Source organism: Schistocerca nitens, chromosome 2, assembly GCF_023898315.1.
Source record: "Schistocerca nitens isolate TAMUIC-IGC-003100 chromosome 2, iqSchNite1.1, whole genome shotgun sequence".
Lineage (NCBI taxonomy): Eukaryota > Metazoa > Arthropoda > Insecta > Orthoptera > Acrididae > Schistocerca > Schistocerca nitens.
This window is the reverse complement of record NC_064615.1, coordinates 448,801,465-448,824,559: the sequence shown is the minus strand read 5'-3', so window position 1 is coordinate 448,824,559 and position 23,095 is coordinate 448,801,465. Positions and strand designations below refer to the sequence as shown.

Below are 23,095 nucleotides of genomic sequence, written 5' to 3'. Positions count from 1 at the left end.
TACCTGGCTGAGGAGGAGGAGGTGGAGGAGGAGCAGTTCCTCGAGGGGAATGGATGGGAGCCATTGAGGGCGAGGAAAGGGAAGTGGGAAGGACGGGTGTAAGCAGGAGGGGTGAGGAGGGACAGATGTAACTGAGGCAGAGGTAGAAGGGAGATTCACAGTGTGAAGTCTGTCAGACTTCTTCCGGGCCTCAAAGTAGCTGAGAATTCTATTTTCTTTCATGTACACTGGACACACTGGTGAGTGGGTAGAATGGAGGCCAGGGCAGTTTAAACAGTTAGGCGGTCGGGTGCAAAGGCTCCCCATGTGAAGAGCGCAGCCACAGTCACCACAGATGGAAGTGGCATCACATCTCAAGGACATGTGGTCAAACTTGAGGCAATGGAAGCAACACATGGGAGGTGGAATGTATGGTTTCATGTCGCATCTGTACACCATTACCTTGACCTTCTCGGGCAAGGTATCCCCCTCAAATGCCCCCCTGGTCACGGGAAGGGGCCTTGTGCTGGTGTAGGTGGCCTGCTGATGCACCATGCTTCAAAACATAATCTTTCCACACCAAATACAGCTGCAATTCAGAACGCTTAGGATTTTATGTTAGTTGTGAAATCTTACGCATCCATAGCCATCATTCTTTTGTCCAAAGAGGAAATCAAAGAATTCTGTGAGCAGAAAAAAGAAGAATGGTCTAAAAACCCTACTCCTGAAAGGAACTCAGAAGACACATTTTTGGACTCAAAGTAATGGGCGAACTCATATTGCCCACACTTTAAAGAGTAAGAAAGGAAAAATTTCATTCGTTCGGCCAACACCTCAGAAACAGCAGGATAATATTCAGATTCACAACCTGAGAAGGGGGATGTTGGTGGCATGTGTGTATGACTGACTGACTGACTGGTGGATTGCAGAGATTACAGACACCAGTTACGAGTTAAGGACAGCAACAACGACATCAGTGCTCACTTCCTGTTCGCAATGTTTTGAAGACTGTAAGTGCTCCAGTTCCTATTGGTACAACAGGAAGGCATCACTCTATAACAAAGGAAGATACTGAAGCAGTGGAACACAATTTTAGTTCACTGACAGAGTGCACAGAAGTTGTTTAAATTGAAACCTTTAAGTCTTTGGACCTTTCACATACATTTTGGAACAATTTAAAATGTTTGAAAAATGAGTCTGTTAGTCTTCTTTCAAAACTAAAATTATGCTAAATAAGAGTAGGTTTTGATTTTTATGAGCCTGTTATGTGATAATGTGGTAATAAAACAGGTTTTATGTATGGCAAAAAATTCACTTGTTTATAAAACCTGTTCAACCTAAAAGTGGAAGCTCTCCTTTTCAAGGATTGTAGAACTATATGGTATTAATCTACAGAAAAAAAATTTATGGCTTGGCATTTTTGAAAGAAATTTTTTTCCCCTAAATTTACAAAAAGTTCAGAATGCTATAATAAAAGAACTTTGACAGATAAGTCCAAATGGAGGATTTCTTTGTAATCATAAAGCAATTATCTTTCAAATTAAAAAAAACCAACAAAATATTTGAAACTGTTCCAGAGATACAGCATTTCAAATCTTTTTTCCAAAATTCGCATCTTCAAAATTGTATGCGCAGTGCCATCTTTGGAGGGATATATCTCGGAGAAGAAATTTTTTGGAGGAAATAAAAAAAAATAAAAATAAAAAAAAATTAGAAGTCCCTTACTTAGTCCTTCATTTTAACGTATGCTAAATTCAATAACATCCGAGACTATGAAGGTAAGATTTTTTTGTGGCCTGCCTGAATTGATATGGACTATGCCAACAACTATTTGGGAGAAAATGAAATCTTCCTCTTCTATGTAAGTACATACTAGAAAATGCAATTACTACAAAAGAAAACTTGAGTCGTAAGGATACTTGTGTCTCCCAAAAAGAATGTGTACACAGCTATGTACATGTACAGCAGACAGACACAGAGCACTAATCCAGAAAACCTTATTTTGCATGAACACCATACTTTATAAACTACTACAGCTCACACAAAAATAATAATGTACATGGAAAAATTCAAATCACTGGTGAATGATTATTTGAGCACTGTTTACACTTTCTAGAATAACAAAATTATGCTATCATCTGATGTTATAAAATGTTCTTAATAATACAATGCTAAGTAATTTTATTTCTTGTTGAAGAAAGTCGTACTTAGTATAAGAAATGTTTACAGTACTTAGAAATGGTTTAATGTTTATCATACGCAGGACCAGTAAAATAATAAATCACAACCTACTTAAATTGTGGTAGAGCGTTTTATGAACGAATAATAACAGTTGCCATGAGGTGCCTACTGAACCAGAGATTCTCAATGGTTGCATGTTAAACATTTGAGAAGGCACCTTAAACTGCCCAGGTAACCATATTTACTTGTTTCGTTGCATCACTGATGCATTTTTGGCATGGAGCGTGGCATACACCTGCACCTACATCTGTATTCTACAAATCACTGTGAAGTGGTTGGTTTGGGGAATTAAAGGGACCAGACTGCTACGGTCATCGGTCCCTTCACTGTGAAGTGGGTGGCAGTGGATACTTCCCATTATATGAGTTATTAGAGTTTCTTCTTGTTCCATTAATGTACAGAGTGTGAGAAGAATGATTGCCTGAACACTTCTGTGTATGCTGTAATTAGTCTGATCTTGTATTCCCTATGTGCGTAATACTTGGAGTATATTCTTAGATTTTGTGGGGTGGTGGGTAAATAATCAAAATGGTTGATAACTTACATTATGTCAATATGAATAGACAATTTATTGCTGCATGCTTTACACCTACCTTCACCATTTACAAGAGCCTGAAAACTATTCTTGCACTCAGCCAGAATGCAATAGAGAAAATAATTTCCAGTCTGCAAGTCCACATTATTCTTTGCGCTCACTGAAAGAAAATGTTCCTACTTTCTCAGCGGCATCAGGAACTATGACTATAAATAACAGTTTTCAATTTTAACTGACTGATACATTTTGTAAAAGTTCACACACACACACACAAAATATAATAACATCCCTAGTAATAGTAATCTGTCATTTCTTACATTGTTGATATTCCTATTTGGAATTTCCATTGTTTGATTTGACATACTATCCCGGCACTTGAGGGAGATGGGAATGTGCCAGTGGCCATTATATTACATCAAGCATGTTAGGCAGTTACTATGATTTTCCACGGTGTTGAACATTTATTTACAGCTCCCACAAACTTCTGTAAGATCTTAACGCTTTGTAGTTTCTGCTGTAACGGCTGGATAGCAGCAGTGGTATTGTTGGAAAAATTCTTGTTTTGAAACCTGTCTTATTGTGTCTTGCTTCGTGACACTGAAGTGTCTGTTTAGAGCGTTTTTTCGTTGATTTTGTTTCAAAATGCGCAGTGAGGAGAAAAGTTTGGAGCAAATGATTTATTACTCGTGCAAACAAAGTTGACACTTGGTGTGGTGGCTGATGGGAGTGACTGTAAATAGTAAATGCCTTTACAGTCACTCCCATCAGCCTCCGTGCCAAGTGTCAACTTTGTTTGTGCGTGTAATACAAAATACTTGACGAGTCTGCAGATGGTGATTCATATTACACGTCACCTGAAAACAGCAGTAATTCTAGGCGTTTTGAAAATGAGTTGCTGCACGAGTTTATCATATTATTTTCACGTCTTGTGTTGTTCCGAAAGATTCTTGGCAGGTCATCTGGAACTGAATGAGAGCACATGAGTCCAGTGGATGTAAAGTTGGGCTGTGTATCTCTGGATTTTGCTTTACCTTGTGTGTTTCTGTAGACATAAATTTGCTGTAAAGGAAATTAAACACGAAGATCGCCTGTTTGCATACGTATTTCAATACTAGAACTTCTTTGCAGTTTTTTTTTCTGCAATAATTACTGAGTAGGGGGTAGTAGGGAGCAGGCGTGGTGATTGAGACATAGATAATAACTCACACTCCCGTCACTTACTGTGACTACTTTTATTCTCGTAGTGTATACATAATGCATGTGTCATAGAGCGCATACTACAGAGGACTGATATGATAAAGTTGCAATTGTTCTTGTTGCAGTAGAGCAGCCGATATTTTTGAAGGGTAGAGCCAGTGGTTCTACATCTCCACAACTGTGTAATCAGATTTAACAGTAGCAATGCCAAAACATGTACATTTAATGCAGGAAGTCCAATAAAGCTAAAAATGTTGTGAAAATCCAACAACATATTTGTAGACACAAGTTGCAACTTCTGAAAAATCATGTATTTTGGACTGTCCACTGGTAATGGCAGCTACCTATGAGACCAGCACCATATGGATTAGGAGTGGAGGTCATTATTAATGCGAGCTCATGAGACAAACTTTTAAACCGTAAAAAAAGAATACAGAGTACACTCTCTTTGGAGTGGCAGACTAATCAGCGGAAAGTTTTATACACTTCTAGACTCGATAACAAACAAAGGAATTTTTTTCAATATTCCCGAATGAGTGTCGAAAGTTTTGATGAATTACTTAGCATGTTAACATAATTAACACACAATTCATTCAACTCGCTCAAAAAGGCAAACTATTCAATGTACAGTTATGGAATTGCCATCGTTATGTTCTGGAAGAGTTGCACTATGTTTCGATTTTAGTTTTGTGTGCGGCAACAAATTACTAAGATGATATACAGACAGTTTATGAAAATACATTTTCTGACGATGTAACTGAAATTTTGTAATGTGGGAAACTTTTTGTTACAGAAGTTAGGTGAACACAGAATGCGAAGGAAATCTTAAGACTGCATCACATTTTCATCTACTACAAACCAGGACTGTCAGAGTTCTCCAACATGAGATAATTTGAGTTAAATATGATCCACCACAGTCTGCTCAGTAAGCAGTTGCCTGTGAGGTTTCGTCATGAGAAACAGGTCACATGGTTTATAATTAAACAGCTATTAATTTTTCTGATGTTCTTTCACTCAAGCTCAGTAAAGCATATTCTCCAGCACACTCAATTCATACAAAATTCCTAGAATAAATAAATAAATAAATAAATATATTTATATGACCCACTGTGCTGACAACCAAACGGGGAGTGGAGAATGCACAGAAAGTGACAATTTTGTTAGCCGTGCGCACATGGCTATCAAATCCTAGTAATGCAGTGACAGTTTTTTTTTTCATGGGCTTATTCGTCGATAGGCGGACAAAAGTGTCACCTGTTTGCCACATTGTAACATGCGCACATCTCCATGTAAGTCCACAGACAGGACAAGAATGATAAAACAATCACAGTGACAAAAATTACCCATGCGTGTTAGTCATAAGTGTTAAAACAGCAACAAAAAATTTTCTTCCATGTTTTTGTTTCTCTTTGCAGTGTGACTTCGAAAGTTGACAAAATGTGGCTGACCCTGATGTCGATAAGACTGCGGTCACAGTGACACCGATATTGGAGGCTTCCGTCAACAACCGATCTTTCCAAATCAATATGCCACTATGAGCATGGTCACACTGTAGCTGATTTCATCGCCTGAACAAATAGAATTTGGATGACAGTCAGAGAAATTCAATTAAGTTTGTTTTCTTGTCAAATTGTCTGACTTTCTCGCGTATAGGCTGTGAAAAACTGGTTAGTTTAATCCAAGAAAGAGTGGGTCAGTGATATACTGAGGATAAAATGTGACAATTGGGTTAAAGTTCGGAATCTATGGACTGAAATCAGGTTTATTAGAACCCTCAATTGGGCAAATTATTGGCTCTAAATTCAATGAATTCCTCCTAAAAAAATCTGAATACACAATGACAAAATGAACTATTGGAAGCAGATAGATGAGATTTGTGTAGATGACTATCTGTTGATTCACTCCTAGTTTTGCTAAATCAGTTTTAATCGCAATCACAAAGCTGTTACATCACTGATAAGCAAGTAACTCATCCAGCTATGGTGGTATTTCACCTAAAATCTTGTTAGTGGCCTCCTTTGAGCTAAATTTGTAATCAGTTGACAAGTTTTCCTGAAAAACTGAAGTACACAGAAGAAAAATGTAGACCACCTGCCCTCCCCTGTTCTAAGGCATTTTTGAGATGTGAGGTCACAACAGAATATTCAGCCATCTTCCGAGAGAACAACTTTTTAACAGCAGCTCAGTTCGCCTTCTGTAAAGGCTTCTATACTGAGAAAGCAATATATGATTTCATGAAGACATTCCTGATAGAAGTAAAAGAAGAAAAGTTAACCTGTTAACATATTCTGTGATCTTGCCAAGGCCTTCAAGTGTGTACAAGATAAAATTCTACTGGAGAAACTAAAATGGTAGTGTGTTAAAGCCATTCCACTTGAATGAACGGGATCACATCCAAAACATTGAAATGGAGGGCCAAATTAACAACTGATGCAGGAATAAGGCCATATTCAAAATGGGGAAACTTTACATTCAACATCCCGCAAGTTTCGGGTCCTTGGCTGACTCTTATTCATGACCTACATTAGAGAACTCTACAAAGACTGTAATCTCTGCTGATGACAAGTATACTGATGGGAGTTCATAGACATCTGTACCAGATGTAGCCAAGACAAAAATGAACAGGCTTACAAGCGACTGACAGCAAGCATTTCAACTCTTTATCTCTCAAAGATTTGCATGCAATCCCAAAAAAAATCGAGATGACTGACAGGTACCGCAAGTACAGATTAATGGGTACACAATTGATGATGCTCCATATGTAGAGTTCCTAGGTATAAACTGAGGTGGCACTAGTGTGAGGGTGGGTTAACCCAAAAAACTAAGTTCTGCCTACTTCACACTTAGAAATTTCTATCTATCTATCTTGACTTTCAAACAGAATTGTTAGCACACTTTCACTCATTACTGCCATATGGCATAATGTTTTGGGACAATACAGCTAAGGTCAAAAAAGTATTTATTTGACAGAAGCATGCAGTAATAACAACGTGTAAGCTTGGTAATCAAACATCTTCAGAGACCCAGGTATTCTCACAATTATATGCCAATACATATATTTCCTAATGTTATTTCTGGTTCATAACAAGAGTGCATTTAGGATGAACTATGTAATTCACAACCAGAATTTTAGATGTAAAAACAATTTCCATATACACCAATGAGCCAAAACATTATGACCACTTGCTTAACAGCTTGTCTGCCTGTTTTTGGAATGAAATACATCACTGATTCTGCATATCAGGCTCCAGCAGTTTGTTGGTAGGTTTGTGGAGGTATGTGGCATTAGATATCTACACGCAAGTCATGTAATTTTCATAAATAACAGGCTGCTGATTTACATATGCATTTGATGGTGCCTGACAGTAACCCAGATGGGTTCCATATGGTTTACATCAGGCAAATTTGGTCGATGAGGGATCAACGCGAGTTCACTATAACGCTCCTCAAATCATTGTAGCACAGTTTATACTCTAAGACATGCATGATTATACTGGTGAAAGATGACATCACCACTGGGGAAGACATCAAGCATGAAGGGATGCAGGTGGTTTGTGGCTGTCTGTGTGTCTTCAATTACTACCACAGGTCCCATGCAAGCACAAGAGAATATCTCCCATAGCGCAATACTGCACTCACCAGTCTGTGCCTGTGGTGCGTTGGATGTTTTGAGCTGCTGTTCCCCTCGATCACTACATTTGTGGAGATAACCAGCGACCTAGTGTAGCAAAACGGTGACTCACCACAAGAGCCAATACATTTCCATTGATTGACTGTCGAATTCCAATGGTCCCTTCACAGCAATTGTAATTAACAATGTCATTGGGTCAACATGTGAACACACAGGGGTGGTCTGCTCCAGAGCTCTATGTTCAACAATGTATGACAAACGATGTGCTCTGAAACACTTTTGTGTGCACCAGCATTGTGCTCTTTCAGCAGAGTTGCCACAGATCACCATCTATCCAACTTAACAGAGCAGACAAGCCTCTTAACCCCATATTCTGTGAAGATTCGTGTACATCCAACCATTTAGTGCCTATTGGTAGTTTCACTGTCCTAAATCTTTCTCTAAAGGCTCACAGCAGTAGCATGCGAAGAATCGACCAGCTTTGCTGTTTTTGAGATACTTGTTCAGAGGCTCTGAGTAATAATGATCTGCCCTTTGTCAAAGTCTTTATCTCACTGGATTTCCACACTTGCAGCCCATACCTTCATTAGGGTAATCCTCCATCCGCGTCTGCTCTGCTTACATACTTTTGTTGCAGCGTCATGTGCCCGCAACATAACCAGACAGCATACAATGTTGCAGTGGGCAGTGGTCATGATGTTTTGGCTTATCAGTGTAGACTATGAATCCCTAATTAGGGTCAGAGTATAATATATTCTGGTACAGAAGTCTATGGACCTCAGACAGGAAACTGAAAAACCCGAGATATTATGAATCAAAGTGAAGGAACACCTCATTAGGCACTCCTAAAGTTTATCACAATATTTGTGACTCCAGGATGTAAACCGCATAATTCTAATTTTATATTAAGCAAGTCTTGACCCTGCCAAACATATAGACAGCTGAAAGATGTCAGCATAAAATTACATATATCCTTTATCTGAAATGTTACATAAAACAGCACCAGAGAAGTACAAGAGATGAGCAGTGGCTTTTTTCCAAGTAGGTTCCCTCCATGAACCATGGACCTTGCCATTGGTGGGGAGGCTTGCGTGCCTCAACGATACAGATAGCCGTACCGTAGGTGCAACCACAATGGAGGGGAATCTGTTGAGAGGCCAGACAAACGTGTGGTTCCTGAAGAGGGGCAGCAGCCTTTTCAGTAGTTGCAGGGGCAACAGTCTGGATGAATGACTAATATGGCCTTGTAACACTAACCAAAACGGCCTTGCTGTTGTGGTACTGCGAATGGCTGAAAGCAAGGGGAAACTACAGCCGTAATTTTTCCCGAGGGCATGCAGCTTTACTGTATGGTTAAATGATGATGGCGTCCTCTTGGATAAAATATTCCGGAGGTAAAATAGTCCCCCATTCGGATCTCCGGGCGGGGACTACTCACGAGGACATCGTTATCAGGGGAAAGAAAACTGGCATTCTACGGATCGGAGCGTGGAATGTCAGATCCCTTAATCGGGCAAGTAGTTTAGAAAATTTAAAAAGGGAAATGGATAGGTTAAAGTTAGATATAGTGGGAATTAGTGAAGTTCGGTGGCAGGAGGAACAAGACTTCTGGTCAGGTGAATACAGGGTTATAAATACAAAATCAAATAGGGGTAATGCAGGAGTAGGTTTAATAATGAATAAAAAAATAGGAGTGCGGGTAAGCTACTACAAACATCACAGTGAACGTATTATAGTGGCGAAGATAGACACGAAGCCCATGCCTACTACAGTAGTACAAGTTTATATGCCAACTAGCTCTGCAGATGACGAAGAAATTGAAGAAATGTATGATGAGATAAAAAAAATTATTCAGGTAGTGAAGGGAGACGAAAATTTAATAGTCATGGGTGACTGGAATTCGACAGTAGGAAAAGGGAGAGAAGGAAACATAGTAGGTGAATATGGATTGGGGCTAAGAAATGAAAGAGGAAGCCGTCTGGTAGAATTTTGCACAGAGCATAACTTAATCATAGCTAACACTTGCTTCATCTACATCTACATTTATACTCCGCAAGCCACCCAACGGTGTGTGGCGGAGGGCACTTTACGTGCCACTGTCATTACCTCCCTTTCCTGTTCCAGTCGCGTATGGTTCGCGGGAAGAACGACTGTCTGAAAGCCTCCGTGCGCACTCTAATCTCTCTAATTTTACATTCGTGATCTCCTCGGGAGGTATAAGTAGGGGGAAGCAATATATTCGATACCTCATCCAGAAACGCACCCTCTCGAAACCTGGCGAGCAAACTACACCGCGATGCAGAGCGCCTCTCTTCCAGAGTCTGCCACTTGAGTTTGCTAAACATCTCCGTAACACTATCACGGTTACCAAATAACCCTGTGATGAAACGCGCCGCTCTTCTTTGGATCTTCTCTATCTCCTCCGTCAACCCGATCTGGTACGGATCCCACACTGATGAGCAATACTCAAGTATAGGTCGAACAAGTGTTTTGTAAGCCACCTCCTTTGTTGATGGACTACATTTTCTAAGCACTCTCCCAATTAATCTCAACCTGGTACCGGCCTTACCAACAATTAATTTTATATGATCATTCCACTTCAAATCGTTCCGCACGCATACTCCCAGAATCATAAAAGAAGGTTGTATACATGGAAGAATCCTGGAGATACTAAAAGATATCAGATAGATTATATAATGGTAAGACAGAGATTCAGGAACCAGGTTTTAAATTGTAGGACATTTCCAGGGGCAGATGTGGACTCTGACCACAATCTATTGGTTATGAACTGTAGATTAAAACTGAAGAAATTGCAAAAAGGTGGGAATTTAAGGAGATGGGACCTGGATAAACTGACCAAACCAGAAGTTGTACAGAGTTTCAGGGACAGCATAAGGGAACAACTGACAGGAATGGGGGAAAGAAATACAGTAGAAGACGAATGGGTAGCTCTGAGGGATGAAGTAGTGAAGGCAGCAGAGGATCAAGTAGTTAAAAAGACGAGGGCTAGTAGAAATCCTTGGGTAACAGAAGAAATATTGAATTTAAATGATGAAAGGAGAAAATATAAAAATGCAGTAAATGAAGCAGGCAAAAAGGAATACAAACGTCTCAAAAATGAGATCGACAGGAAGTGCAAAATGGCTAAGCAGGCATGGCTAGAGGACAAATGTAAGGATGTAGAGGCTTATCTCACTAGGGGTAAGATGGATACAGCCTACAGGAAAATTAAAGAGACCTCTGGAGAAAAGAGAGCCACTTGTATGAATATCAAGAGCTCAGATGGAAACCCAGTTCTAAGCAAAGAGGAGGAAGCAGAAAGGTGGAAAGAGTATATAGAGGGTCTATACAAGGGCGATGAACTTGAGGACAATATTATGGAAATGGGAGAGGATGTAGATGAAGATGAAATGGGAGATATGATACTGCGTGAAGAGTTTGACAGAGCACTGAAAGACCTGAGTCGAAACAAGGCCCTGGGAGTAGACAACATTCCATTAGAACTACTGACGGCCTCGGGAGATCCATTCCTGACAAAACTCTACCATCTGGTGAGCAAGATGTACGAGACAGGCGAAATACCTTCAGACTTCAAGAAGAATCTAATAATTCCAATCTCAAAGAAAGCTGGTGTTGACAGATGTGAAAATTAGCGAACTATCAGTTTAATAAGCCACAGCTGCAAAATACTAACGCGAATTATTTACAGACGAATGGAAAAACTGGTAGAAGCAGACCTCGGGGAAGATCAGTTTGGATTCCGTATAAATGTTGGAACACGTGAGGCAATACTGACCTTACGACTTATCTTAGAAGAAAGATTAAGGAAAGGCAAACCTACGTTTCTAGCATTTGTAGACTTAGAGTAAGCTTTTGACAATGTTGACTGAAGGTGGCAGGGGTAAAATACAGGGAGCGAAAGGCTATTTACAATTTGTACAGAAACCAGATGGCAGTTATGAGTCGAGGGGCATTAAAGGGAAGCAGTGGTTGGGAAAGGAGTGAGACAGGGTTGTAGCCTCTCCCCAATGTTATTCCATCAGTATATTGAGCAAGCAGTAAAGGAAACAAAAGAAAAATTTGGCGTAGGTATTAAAATCCAGGGAGAAGAAATAAAAACTTTGAGGTTCGCCGATGACATTGTAATTCTGTCAGAGACGGTAAAGGACTTGGAAGAGCAGTTGAACGGAATGGACAGTGTCTTGAAAGGAGGATATAAGATGAACATCAACAAAAGTGAAACGAGGATAATGGAATGTAGTCGAATTAAGTCGGGTATTGCTGAGGGAATTAGGTTAGGAAATGAGACACTTAAAGTAGTAAAGGAGTTTTGCTACTTGGGGAGCAAAATAACTGATGATGGTCGAAATAGAGAGGATATAAAATGTAGACTGGCAATGGCAAGGAAAGCGTTTCTGAAGAAGAGAAATTTGTTAACATCGAGTATAGATTTAAGTGTCAGGAAGTCGTTTCTGAAAGCATTTGTATGGAGTGTAGCCATGTATGGCAGTGAAACATGGACAATAAATAGTTTGGACAAGAAGAGAATAGAAGCTTTCGAAATGTGGTGCTACAGAAGAATGCTGAAGATTAGGTGGGTAGATCACATAACTAATGAGGAGGTATTGAATAGGATTGGGGAGAAGAGAAGTTTGTGGCACAACCTGACTAGAAGAAGGGATCAATTGGTAGGACATGTTTTGAGGCGTCAAGGGATCACAAATTTAGCATTGGAGGGCAGCGTGGAGGGTAAAAATTGTAGAGGGAGACCAAGAGATGAATACACTAAGCAGATTCAGAAGTATGTAGGTCGCAGTAGGTACTGGGAGATGAAGGAGCTTGCGCTGGATAGATTAGGATGGAGAGCTGCATCAAACCAGTCTCAGGACTGAAGACCGCAACAACAACAACAACAGGTTCTTTTTTTCCGAATATGTAGAGTTATTTAGAAGTAATTCTCATGATTATCAGTGGTAGTATATTAGCATAAGCCATTTTTGTTGTTAATAAATTTCACACTTCACAGAGCTAGCTTTCAGTGGCTGCTTGTGGCTATCAATGCATAACTTGACTTGTTGCACATCCTTGAAAGCTTGCCTTCATGATGGGATTTACTGAACATGATGAATGAATGAGAGAGAAGTGGCTTCAGAAGGAAGAGTAACCTCAACCAAGATTGCAAGCTGGCTTGGAAAATTTAACAACAAAACAGTCTTCTGTCCATGAAAAAGGTGAAAGACTTGCTTAACTCAACAAAGGACACAACAAAACTACACTTATCTTGTGTACAGTTAGTGTCCCAGCCGGCATTTCTATTTCTGGGGGCACATTAGAACAGTTAAATATATGCTCCATTCTGAAGGAGTGACACTTGCCACTGGAAGCATTGTATATGCATCTGATGGATACATTCTTCCTCAGTCAGCCTGTGTGCCAACACCACATCAGATTAGCTGCTTAACTGTCGATTTCTGTGTGTGTTTGTGATTTTTGCCTGAATTAATTACCATAAGTGTGTTGCTGTCCTGACCATCTGAATGTATATTGTGGAGACTGACAGGAAAACACGACAAGTAAGTGTTTTCCAGCAGACTTGTGCAAATCATTGAAAAACTGCACCAGTGTTGCTTATGACAACGATGTCTAACCCTTTTGTGCAATAAGGTACTTGCAGGCAAGATAAAAAACTGGTTACTGGGAGAGGATAATAACAGAAACATACAAATCATTATTAGTTGTGACCTTGTTAATAGGACCAATGGCTCTTAGCTCAGCTTGGCACTCTGTGCCAGTGGATACATGGTGAGAGCACAATGAGAATTCGACATCACATGAGCCAGGATATTAATGCTTATCTGAAGAATCAAATGAAGCATCCAGTTCTCCAGCCAGCACTGGCCGATATGGGATAACAAAGCTGGCACACAAGAGACAAGAACAGGTCTCCTTCAACATGTGTAGAGGAGGAACTCAGCAATATCCGGGCACATTTGAATAAGTTTAAAGCTCTGTGGAATTTCAATCCTGCCACCCAACTGGAAACTCAAGTGCTTTTGATCAGCAATATATGCTGGTAATTCTGAGGTCACAAAAAGAAGAGACCCAAGTTTTGACTAAACAAGGTAGAGTGACTTCCACTAGCATATGCATGCACACATTTTTTGCAGCTGTTATTAGATGGTAAAGAGAAAGGAATGTATGGTTGTTAAGACTTCTCTAGTGCAAATGATTTCATTAGCATGGTGAAGCTCCTTGATATAAGCCCAGTACTTTTTCCATTTGCTTCCAAAGTGATTCTTGCCACCCGCTTCTACTGAAGTTAATTTATGGCTACAGTTACTACCACTACATTGTTATTAAGCTTTCTACAATATGACGATTCCCATTAATGTCTGAATTTCAGCTACTATGCAAAACTTTGTGTCACAGTCATATATGGCTCTTTCCATTTCCACAAAAACTTTCTCCTATTTATTAATTATTGTTTTTAATACCAGACTGATCTTTCCCCATATGACTAATTCAACATTTTGTTCCTGAGAAATCTTTGCTCAATGGGCTTCTCTCTTGTATTTCACTATTACTGAGCTGCTATAGAAAATGGAATTTCATTGTTTCTGCTGTAAGAATCGTGAAGACCTACATGCAAAACACAAATGTAACTTGAAGGTGACATCTATCATTCTACACCATGAAAGTGTGTTATTTTCTGTGAGTACATCATACTGATTAATATATTATATATCTAGATGATTTATATATATCTAGATGATTTCTATATATCTAGATGATTTATACATATCTAGATGATTTCATCTGTGTTTCAGATATATTTTTCCCACATGGAATGTTTCCCTCTATTATATTCATATGATTAATATATTAAGTTTATTTTTTCACATTTACATAAAAATGAAGTAATATCTGCAGTTTGACAGCTCACAAATATTACATTTATTGTGCCAAATAATGTCTTTTAAAAAGTTCACAGTTTTGATGCTGCTGTACTCCATTTGTATAGATCATCCCAAAACTCCATGCGTTCTTTGTTAAGACTATGCCTTATGCTGAGATCCTTATCAATGTTCAGGTAACATGGGTTTGTCAGGCTATATGGTGTCCACTTGACCTTTACATCAGCATCCAGGTGTGGTGTAGGGTCACTGAAAAACACAGAGGCAAAATAAAGATTAAGATATAGTTAGAAGATATTAAAACAGCATTAGGCAGAATAGAGCAGATGGACATGTGTGATACAATCTCAGCAAAATTCTTTTGTTTGCTGTTAAACACTGAAAACCAATTGTAATAATTTGCTCACAATATGGTCAAGAATATATACCTTCAACATAAAAAGAAGTTGAAAGAAGTGAAAAGATCCTTCACAAATCTACTCACCAAATTGATTGAACAACTAAACAATGTTACAACTGACTTTTGATCAACTTACAAGCAACAAAACTTTGAAGATGACTGGACAGTTCTGCTGTGGAGAACTTTGACGAGGACATCAATAACGATGAATTACACTGAGATGACAAAAGTCATGGGATAGCAATATGCACATATAAAAAATGGCAGTACATCATGTGCACAAGGTATAAGACAGCAGGGCATTGGTGGAGCTGTCATCTGTACTCAGGCGATTCATGTGAAAAGGTTTCTGATGTGATTATGGCTGCACAACAGGAATTAACAGACTCTGAACGTGGAATGATAGTTACAGCCAGATGCACGGGACATTCTATTTCAGAAATCGTTAGGGAATCCAATATTCTAAGATCCACAGTATCAAGAGTGTACTGAGAGTACCAAATTTCAGGCATTACCTCTCACAACAGATAATGCAGTGGCCGATGGTCTTCACTTAATGACTGAGAGCAGCAGCATTTGCATACAATTGTCAGTGCCAACAAACAAGCAAAACTGCCTGAAATAACTGCAGAAATCAATGTGGCAGTTATAACCAACATATCCATTGGGACAGTAGAGTGAAATTTGGCATTAATTGGTTATTGTAGCAGTTGACCAACGCGAGCGTCTGTGTTTACTGCACAACATTGTCTACCATGGGTCTCTTTGGCTCATGACCATATCGGCTAGACCCTGGCCAACTGCAAATCTGTGGCCTGGTCCCATGAGTTCCAATTTCAGATGGTAAGAGCTGCTGATAGGATTTAAGTGTGGTGCAGATCCCACGAAGCCATGGACCCAAGCTGTGCAAACTAGTGGTAGCTCCACAATGGTGTGGGTTGAGTTTATATAGAACAGACTGGTTCATCTGGTCTGAACCCATCATTGACTGGAAATGGTTATGTTTGGCCACTTGGAGGTCATTTGCAGCAATTTATGGACTTCATGCTCCAAAACAATGATGGAATGTTGATGGATGACAATGTGCCATGTCACCGGACCAAAATTGTTCACGATTGGTTTGAAGAACATTCTAGACAATTCGAGGGAATGATTTGGCTACCCAGATCATCTGGTTTGAATCTCATTGGACATTTATGGGATGTACCTGACAGTCAGTTTGTGCACAAAATTCAGCACCAGCAACAATTCCGCAATTGTGGATGGCTATAGAGCAGCATGGCTCAGTATTTCTGCAGGGGGCTTCCAATGACTTGTTCGAGTCCACATAGCGTCAAGTTGCTACACTATGTTGGGAAAAAGGAAGTCTGACATGATATCAGGAGGTATCCCATGACTTCTGTCACCTCAGTGCACATACTTCTATAAAGATCAAATGCTGCAAGTAACAAATAACCAAAGGGCCACAGAACAGAACAGCTACAAAGTGCATTTGAATGTACTTCATCTGTGAATCCAGAGCAAGACTAGAAGCAGTAAGCTCATGGGCTGTGTATCATTAGAGTTCAGTATCAAGTCTCTATATAATGTCACTTTGGCAAGAGATAAAGGCTAATAACTATTACAATTATAAGGCTACCTCAGTGCCTGAGAAGATGCAGCAAAAGTAGAAGACACCAGTAACCAGAGGCTACCCTGGCTTAGCATTGAGGGAACAGTTTGAAAAGGGTTGTCATATGAAGGGTAGAGGACTGTGACAGTCAAGATGCATAACTGAACTAGTAAGAGGAGTGTGACACACTTTATCTTGCCTCTAGATACAGGAAAGTGCAGCTAGTGGAAGAATGGCAGAGAGAAAGCCTATGAGCTGAATAATTTCTTGGGCTTCTAACTGAAAATGGAGCTTCTGTTGGTGGAACTCTACTCAAAGCCCTGTGCTTTAAGTATCAATAACAGGGGTAGCATCAAAATATTGCTGCAATCAGGCAATACGTCTCAAATGTGCTAGCAATCATGATGGTACAGCACAAGGGCAAAGTGATGGTAGGCCAAATGTTGCAAATTGGCTGCTCTGTAAGACCTCACGCTGCACTAATTAGAAGCCAAAGAACAATATGAGACCAGATGCATTTAGATAGTACTGAAGTTGTCAAGAATACCAAGTGGAGGAGGAGATGCAGAAAGCTCCCGACAGCCATTGTGGCACAAGACAGAGGCAGGCAAGCAAGAGTCTGCCTTGACTCCAGCCAGACTGAACTATAGTTGGTCTCACACAACTGTTTATAGCTGATTATGAGTTCAAGGTCCCACCCCAACCACCATGCCCACTATGCCTTGGATTATCTTCTGTTTTTCAGCATACACATTTTATCAGTGTTTCCCAGCTATTATGGATAGCCACATTAGTTTTTGTTCAGGATTTGATTACAATTAGATGCAGTTAACTGATCACTGGGATGTTGCAGTTCATGAAGAAAATATTTGTAGTAAAGTTTGTAGTATGTATTAGTAATAATCCATCAACAAAAACTGAAGATTAACTGTAATGACTATGCTCTAACTGATTTAATGCAAAGCAAAAGTCACCCAAGACGAAACTTCACCTGAAAACACAATAAAAAGGGGATATGCAAAGCAGTTGCTGTGTGCATTCTGGCCACAATGGCCAGACACATTAGCCGTGTGTGTGTTTTTATTTCAGAAGAAGGTTGAAAGGTTAAACATACAGCATTCTTGTTGTGCCTGTCTGTGAATCAACATTGCCTCTATATGGTGAGAAGCAGTCTGTCCTTTTCATTATATTGTTAACATGAAAATTGTAATTCTAAATGCTGCATAAGATGTAGTTAGCTTTGACAGCAAACTGCAAATGTGAAGGTGAGTAGTCACTGATTTGCTGGAGGACCTGTGTCTGCTGGTTCACAAGTGCACTGGACACAGCAGACAGTACCTTCTGATTTGCAGAGGCTGGTACAGCCCTGAAAAATATATCTGAATGAATTACTTTGTTTTCCAAAAATATGAAATGTAAAGAACTATGAGTATAGTTTCCCATGGGAAACACATCATCATCTGCAAGCTGCCATGAAGTATGTGGAGAACACTAAATACTACACCAAACTCATTTTTTTTACACTTTATATTTCACTCAGGAGCGGCATGTAGGGAGAAAGATTGTTAGTATTCCTCTGTATAAGCCCAAATCTCTCTAATTTTACCATTATGGTTATTATGCAAGGTATCATTTGAGGAAGTAAAATGTTTGTCATCTTGTTTTGGAAAGTGGGTTTTCGGAATTTTCTGAGTATGGCTCTCTGCAATGCACAATTCACTTCTTGTAATGTCTCTGCCTGCAATTTTTTGAGTATTTCTGTGGAACTGTCATGAAGACTAACTGAAACTTTGACAAAGCACATAGCTCGTCTTTGAATGTTCTCTCTGTTCTGTGTTTATTCAACTTAGTAAAAGTTCCTGAATATTAAATGATACTTCATAATTGTATTAATAAATGTTTTGTGAGTGACCTCCTCTGTATATGAATTACATTTTTCAAGGACCCTATCAATAAATTGTAGTTTGTCCTCCCCACAGCTAGATTTGTGTGGTCATTTTGCCTTAATCTGTTCCACACATATATTCCTGGATACTTGATAGTTGTAGCTGATTCCAGTGGCTGATCAGTGATCATGTAATCCAAAGGAAATTGGATGTTTCCATCTGTTAATGCGCATTACATCATACTTGTTTATTTGAAAAGTTAGCCATCAATTTTAACAGCACATTTTGGTCATCTTAAAGTGTCTACAGATTTTATAACAATTTTCTAATGATGGCATCTCCTAGCAAAAAACTGTCATCTGTAAACAGTTTCAAGAGCTACAGATATTAATGTCCTGTTATACCATTATTTATACAGGACATTACTTTCATTTCTGATGATGCCTTTTCATTCTGCGTACCTCTTTGGGTATTCTGTATGCATTTAGTTTGTTTACTAAATGATGGTAAGAGACTGCATCAAAGGCTACTTGGATTACAAGAAACATGGATCAACCTGCACTTCGTTATTAGCAGCCTTTTGGAACTCATGAATGAAAAAAGTAAGTTGGGTTTCAAAGGGCCTTTACTTGGGGAAGCCATGTTCTTTCCTACAGGAGAGTTGTTCTGTTTCTAGTTAAGCCATAATAAGTGAGGGAAAAACAAGTTTTCTTCCATAATTCTACAATTTTTTGATGTCAGAGTTATAAGTCGATATTTTAGTGCATTTGTCCGATGACCATTCTGAAAGGATAGAACAACCTACAATTATTCCCAGTCACTTAGCAAGCTACACTATTCCAGAGATCTGTCAAAGTAGTGACAGAGATGGGATCAGTTCTTCCACATATTTCACAAACAATGCACTGAGTAAGCCAACAGGTCCAGTAGTCTTAAACTGAATACCACAAGCCGATTTTCAGTACTTCTCTCACATATTTGTATTCAGAATTGTTGAACTTTCAAACTGTATTTTGAGCTTCCTTGGTGAAGCAATTTTAGAAGTCAGAATTTAGTATTTAAGCCCAGAGTTCATCACCTTCCATTTCAATGCCGTCATAATCAACAAGAATCCAGACAGATGGATGTTTTGTAGACTAATTTTATGTGGGATCAAAACTTTTTGGATTTTTTGACACATTGGCTTTTAAATTTATTGAACAACTTTGCAAACCATCAACATGTTAATAAAATAACAAAGAGCAAATATATACCACACTTAGTAACTATATCTAAAAACACAGATGATGTGACTTACCGAACGAAAGTGCTGGCAGGTCGATAGACACACAAACAAACACAAACATACACACGAGATTCAAGCTTTCGCAACAAACTGTTGCCTCATCAGGAAAGAGGGAAGGAGAGGGAAAGACGAAAGGGTGTGGGTTTTAAGGGAGAGGGTAAGGAGTCATTCCAATCCCGGGAGCGGAAAGACTTACCTTAGGGGGAAAAAAGGACAGGTATACACTCACGCACACACACACATATCCATCCACACATACACAGACACAAGCAGACATTTGTAAAGGCAAAGAGTTTGGGCAGAGATGTCAGTCTAGGCGGAAGTACAGAGGCAAAGATGTTGTTGAAAGACAGGTGAGGTATGAGTGGCGGCAAATTGAAATTAGCGGAGATTGAGGCCTGGCGGATAACGATAAGAGAGGATATACTGAAGGGCAAGTTCCCATCTCCGGAGTTATGACTGGTTGGTGTTAGTGGGAAGTATCCAGATAACCCGGACGGTGTAACACTGTGCCAAGATGTGCTGGCCGTGCACCAAGGCATGTTTAGCCACAGGGTGATCCTCATTACCAACAAACACTGTCTGCCTGTGTCCATTCATGCAAATGGTCATTCATACATAGAAAGCTTCACAGTGTAGGCAGGTCAGTTGGTAAATCACGTGGGTGCTTTCACACGTGGCTCTGCCTTTGATCGTGTACACCTTCCGGGTTACAGGACTGGAGTAGGTGGTGGTGGGAGGGTGCATGGGACAGGTTTTACACCGGGGGCGGTTACAAGTGTAGGAGCCAGAGGGTAGGGAAGGTGGTTTGGGGATTTCATGAACTAAGAGGTTACGAAGGTTAGGTGGACGGCGGAAAGACACTCTTGGTGGAGTGGGGAGGATTTCATGAAGGATGGATCTCATTTCAGGGCAGGATTTGAGGAAGTCGTATCCCTGCTGGAGAGCCACATTCCGAGTCTGATCCAGTCCCAGGAAGTATCCTGTCACAAGTGGGGCACTTTTGGGGTTCTTCTGTGGGAGGTTCTGGGTTTGAGGAGATGAGGAAGTGGCTCTGGTTATTTGCTTCTGTACCAGGTCGGGAGGGTAGTTACGGGATGTGAAAGCTGTTTTCAGGTTGTTGGTGTAATGGTTCTGGGGTTCCGGACTGGAGCAAATTCGTTTGCCACGAAGACGTAGGCTGCGGGGAAGGGACCGTTTGATGTGGAATGGGTGGCAGCTGTCATAATGGAGGTACTGTTACTTGGTGGGTTTGATGTGAACGGACATGTGAAGCTGGCCATTGGACAGGTGGAGGTCAACGTCAAGGAAAGTGGCATGGGATTTGGAGTAGGACCAGGTGAATCTGATGGAACCAAAGGAGTCGAGGTTGGAGAGGAAATTCTGGAGTTCTTCTTCACTGTGAGTCCAGATCATGAAGATGTCATCAATAAATCTGTACCAAACTTTAGGTTGGCAGGCCTGGGTAACCAAGAAGGCTTCCTCTAAGCGACCCATGAATAGGTTGGCGTATGAGGGGGCCATCCTGGTGCCCATGGCTGTTCCCTTTAATTGTTGGTATGTCTGGCCTTCGAAAGTCAAGAAGTTGTGGGTCAGGATGAAGCTGGCTAAGGTAATGAGGAAAGAGGTTTTTGGTAGGGTGGCAGGTGATCGGCGTGAAAGGAAGTGCTCCATCGCAGCGAGGCCCTGAACGTGCGGAATATTTGTGTATAAGGAAGTGGCATCAATGGTTACAAGGATGGTTTCCGGGGGTAACAGAGTGGGTAGGGATTCCAGGCGTTCGAGAAAGTGGTTGGTGTCTTTGATGAAGGATGGGAGACTGCATGTAATGGGTTGAAGGTGTTGATCTACGTAGGCAGAGATACGTTCTGTGGGGGCTTGGTACCAGCTACAATGGGACGGCCGGGATGATTGGGTTTGTGAATTTTAGGAAGAAGGTAGAAGGTAGGGGTGCGGGGTGTTGGTGGGGTCAGGGGGTTGATGGAGTCAGGTGAAAGGTTTTGTAGGGGGCCTAAGGTTCTGAGGATTCCTTGAAGCTCCGCCTGGACATCAGGAATGGGATTACCTTGGCAAACTTTGTATGTAGTGTTGTCTGAAAGCTGACGCAGTCCCTCAGCCACATACTCCCGACGATCAAGTACCACGGTTGTGGAACCCCTGTCCGCCGGAAGAATGACGATGGATCGGTCAGCCTTCAGATCACGGATAGCCTGGGCTTCAGCAGTGATGTTGGGAGTAGGATTAAGGTTTTTTCAGAAGGATTGAGAGGCAAGGCTGGAAGTCAGAAATTCCTGGAAGGTTTGGAGAGGGTGATTTTGAGGAAGAGGAGGTGGTTCCCGCTGTGACGGAGGACGGAACTGTTCCAGGCAGGGTTCAATGTGGATAGTGTCTTGGGGAGTTGGATCATTAGGAGTAGGATTAGGATAATTTTTCTTCGTGGCAAAGTGATATTTCCAGCAGAGAGTACGAGTGCAGGACAGTAAATCTTTGACAAGGGCTGTTTGGTTGAATCTGGGAGTGGGGCTGAAGGTGAGGCCTTTGGATAGGACAGAGGTTTCGGATTGGGAGAGAGGTTTGGAGGAAAGGTTAACTACTGAATTAGGGTGTTGTGGTTCCAGATTGTGTTGATTGGAATTTTGAGGTTTTGGGGGGAGTGGAGCTGGAAGTGGGAGATTGAGTAGATAGGAGAGACTGGGTCTGTGTGCAATGAGAGGAGGTTGAGGTTTGCTGGAAAGGTTGTGAGGGGTGAATGAGTTGCCTTTCCGGAGGTGGGAAACCAGGAGATTGGATAGTTTTTTGAGGTGGAGGGTGGCATTCTGTTCTAATTTGCGATTGGCCTGTAGGAGGATGCTCTGAACAGCCGGTGTGGATGTGGGAGAGGAAAGATTGAGGACTTTTATTAAGGACAGGAGTTGACGGGTGTGTTCTTCCTCAGAACCTTAGGCCCCCTGCAAAACCTTTCACCTGACTCCATCAACCTCCTGACCCCACCAACACCCCGCACCCCTACCTTCTACCTTCTTCCTAAAATTCACAAACCCAATCATCCCGGCCGTCCCATTGTAGCTGGTACCAAGCCCCCACAGAACGTATCTCTGCCTACGTAGATCAACACCTTCAACCCATTACATGCAGTCTCCCATCCTTCATCAAAGACACCAACCACTTTCTCGAACACCTGGAATCCCTACCCACTCTGTTACCCCCGGAAACCATCCTTGTAACCATTGATGCCACTTCCTTATACACAAATATTCCGCACGTCCAGGGCCTCGCTGCGATGGAGCACTTCCTTTCACGCCGATCACCTGCCACCCTACCAAAAACCTCTTTCCTCATTACCTTAGCCAGCTTCATCCTGACCCACAACTTCTTGACTTTCGAAGGCCAGACATACCAACAATTAAAGGGAACA

The 23,095-nt window shown here is 40.8% G+C and overlaps 1 protein-coding gene across 4 annotated transcripts in view; it reads right to left on the bottom strand.

Annotated features, from left to right (window-relative positions):
• Positions 1 to 14,513: 14,513 nt before the first annotated feature.
• LOC126236312 (juvenile hormone esterase-like) overlaps positions 14,514 to 23,095 on the bottom strand; it is a 557,639-nt gene continuing 549,057 nt past the window's right edge. For all 4 annotated transcript variants that reach the window (XM_049945523.1, XM_049945521.1, XM_049945524.1 and 1 more), the window contains one exon: positions 14,514 to 14,746. In XM_049945523.1, the coding sequence (XP_049801480.1) occupies positions 14,569 to 14,746 (178 nt within the window). In that variant the 3' untranslated portion in view covers positions 14,514 to 14,568. The remainder of the gene's footprint in view (positions 14,747 to 23,095) is intronic.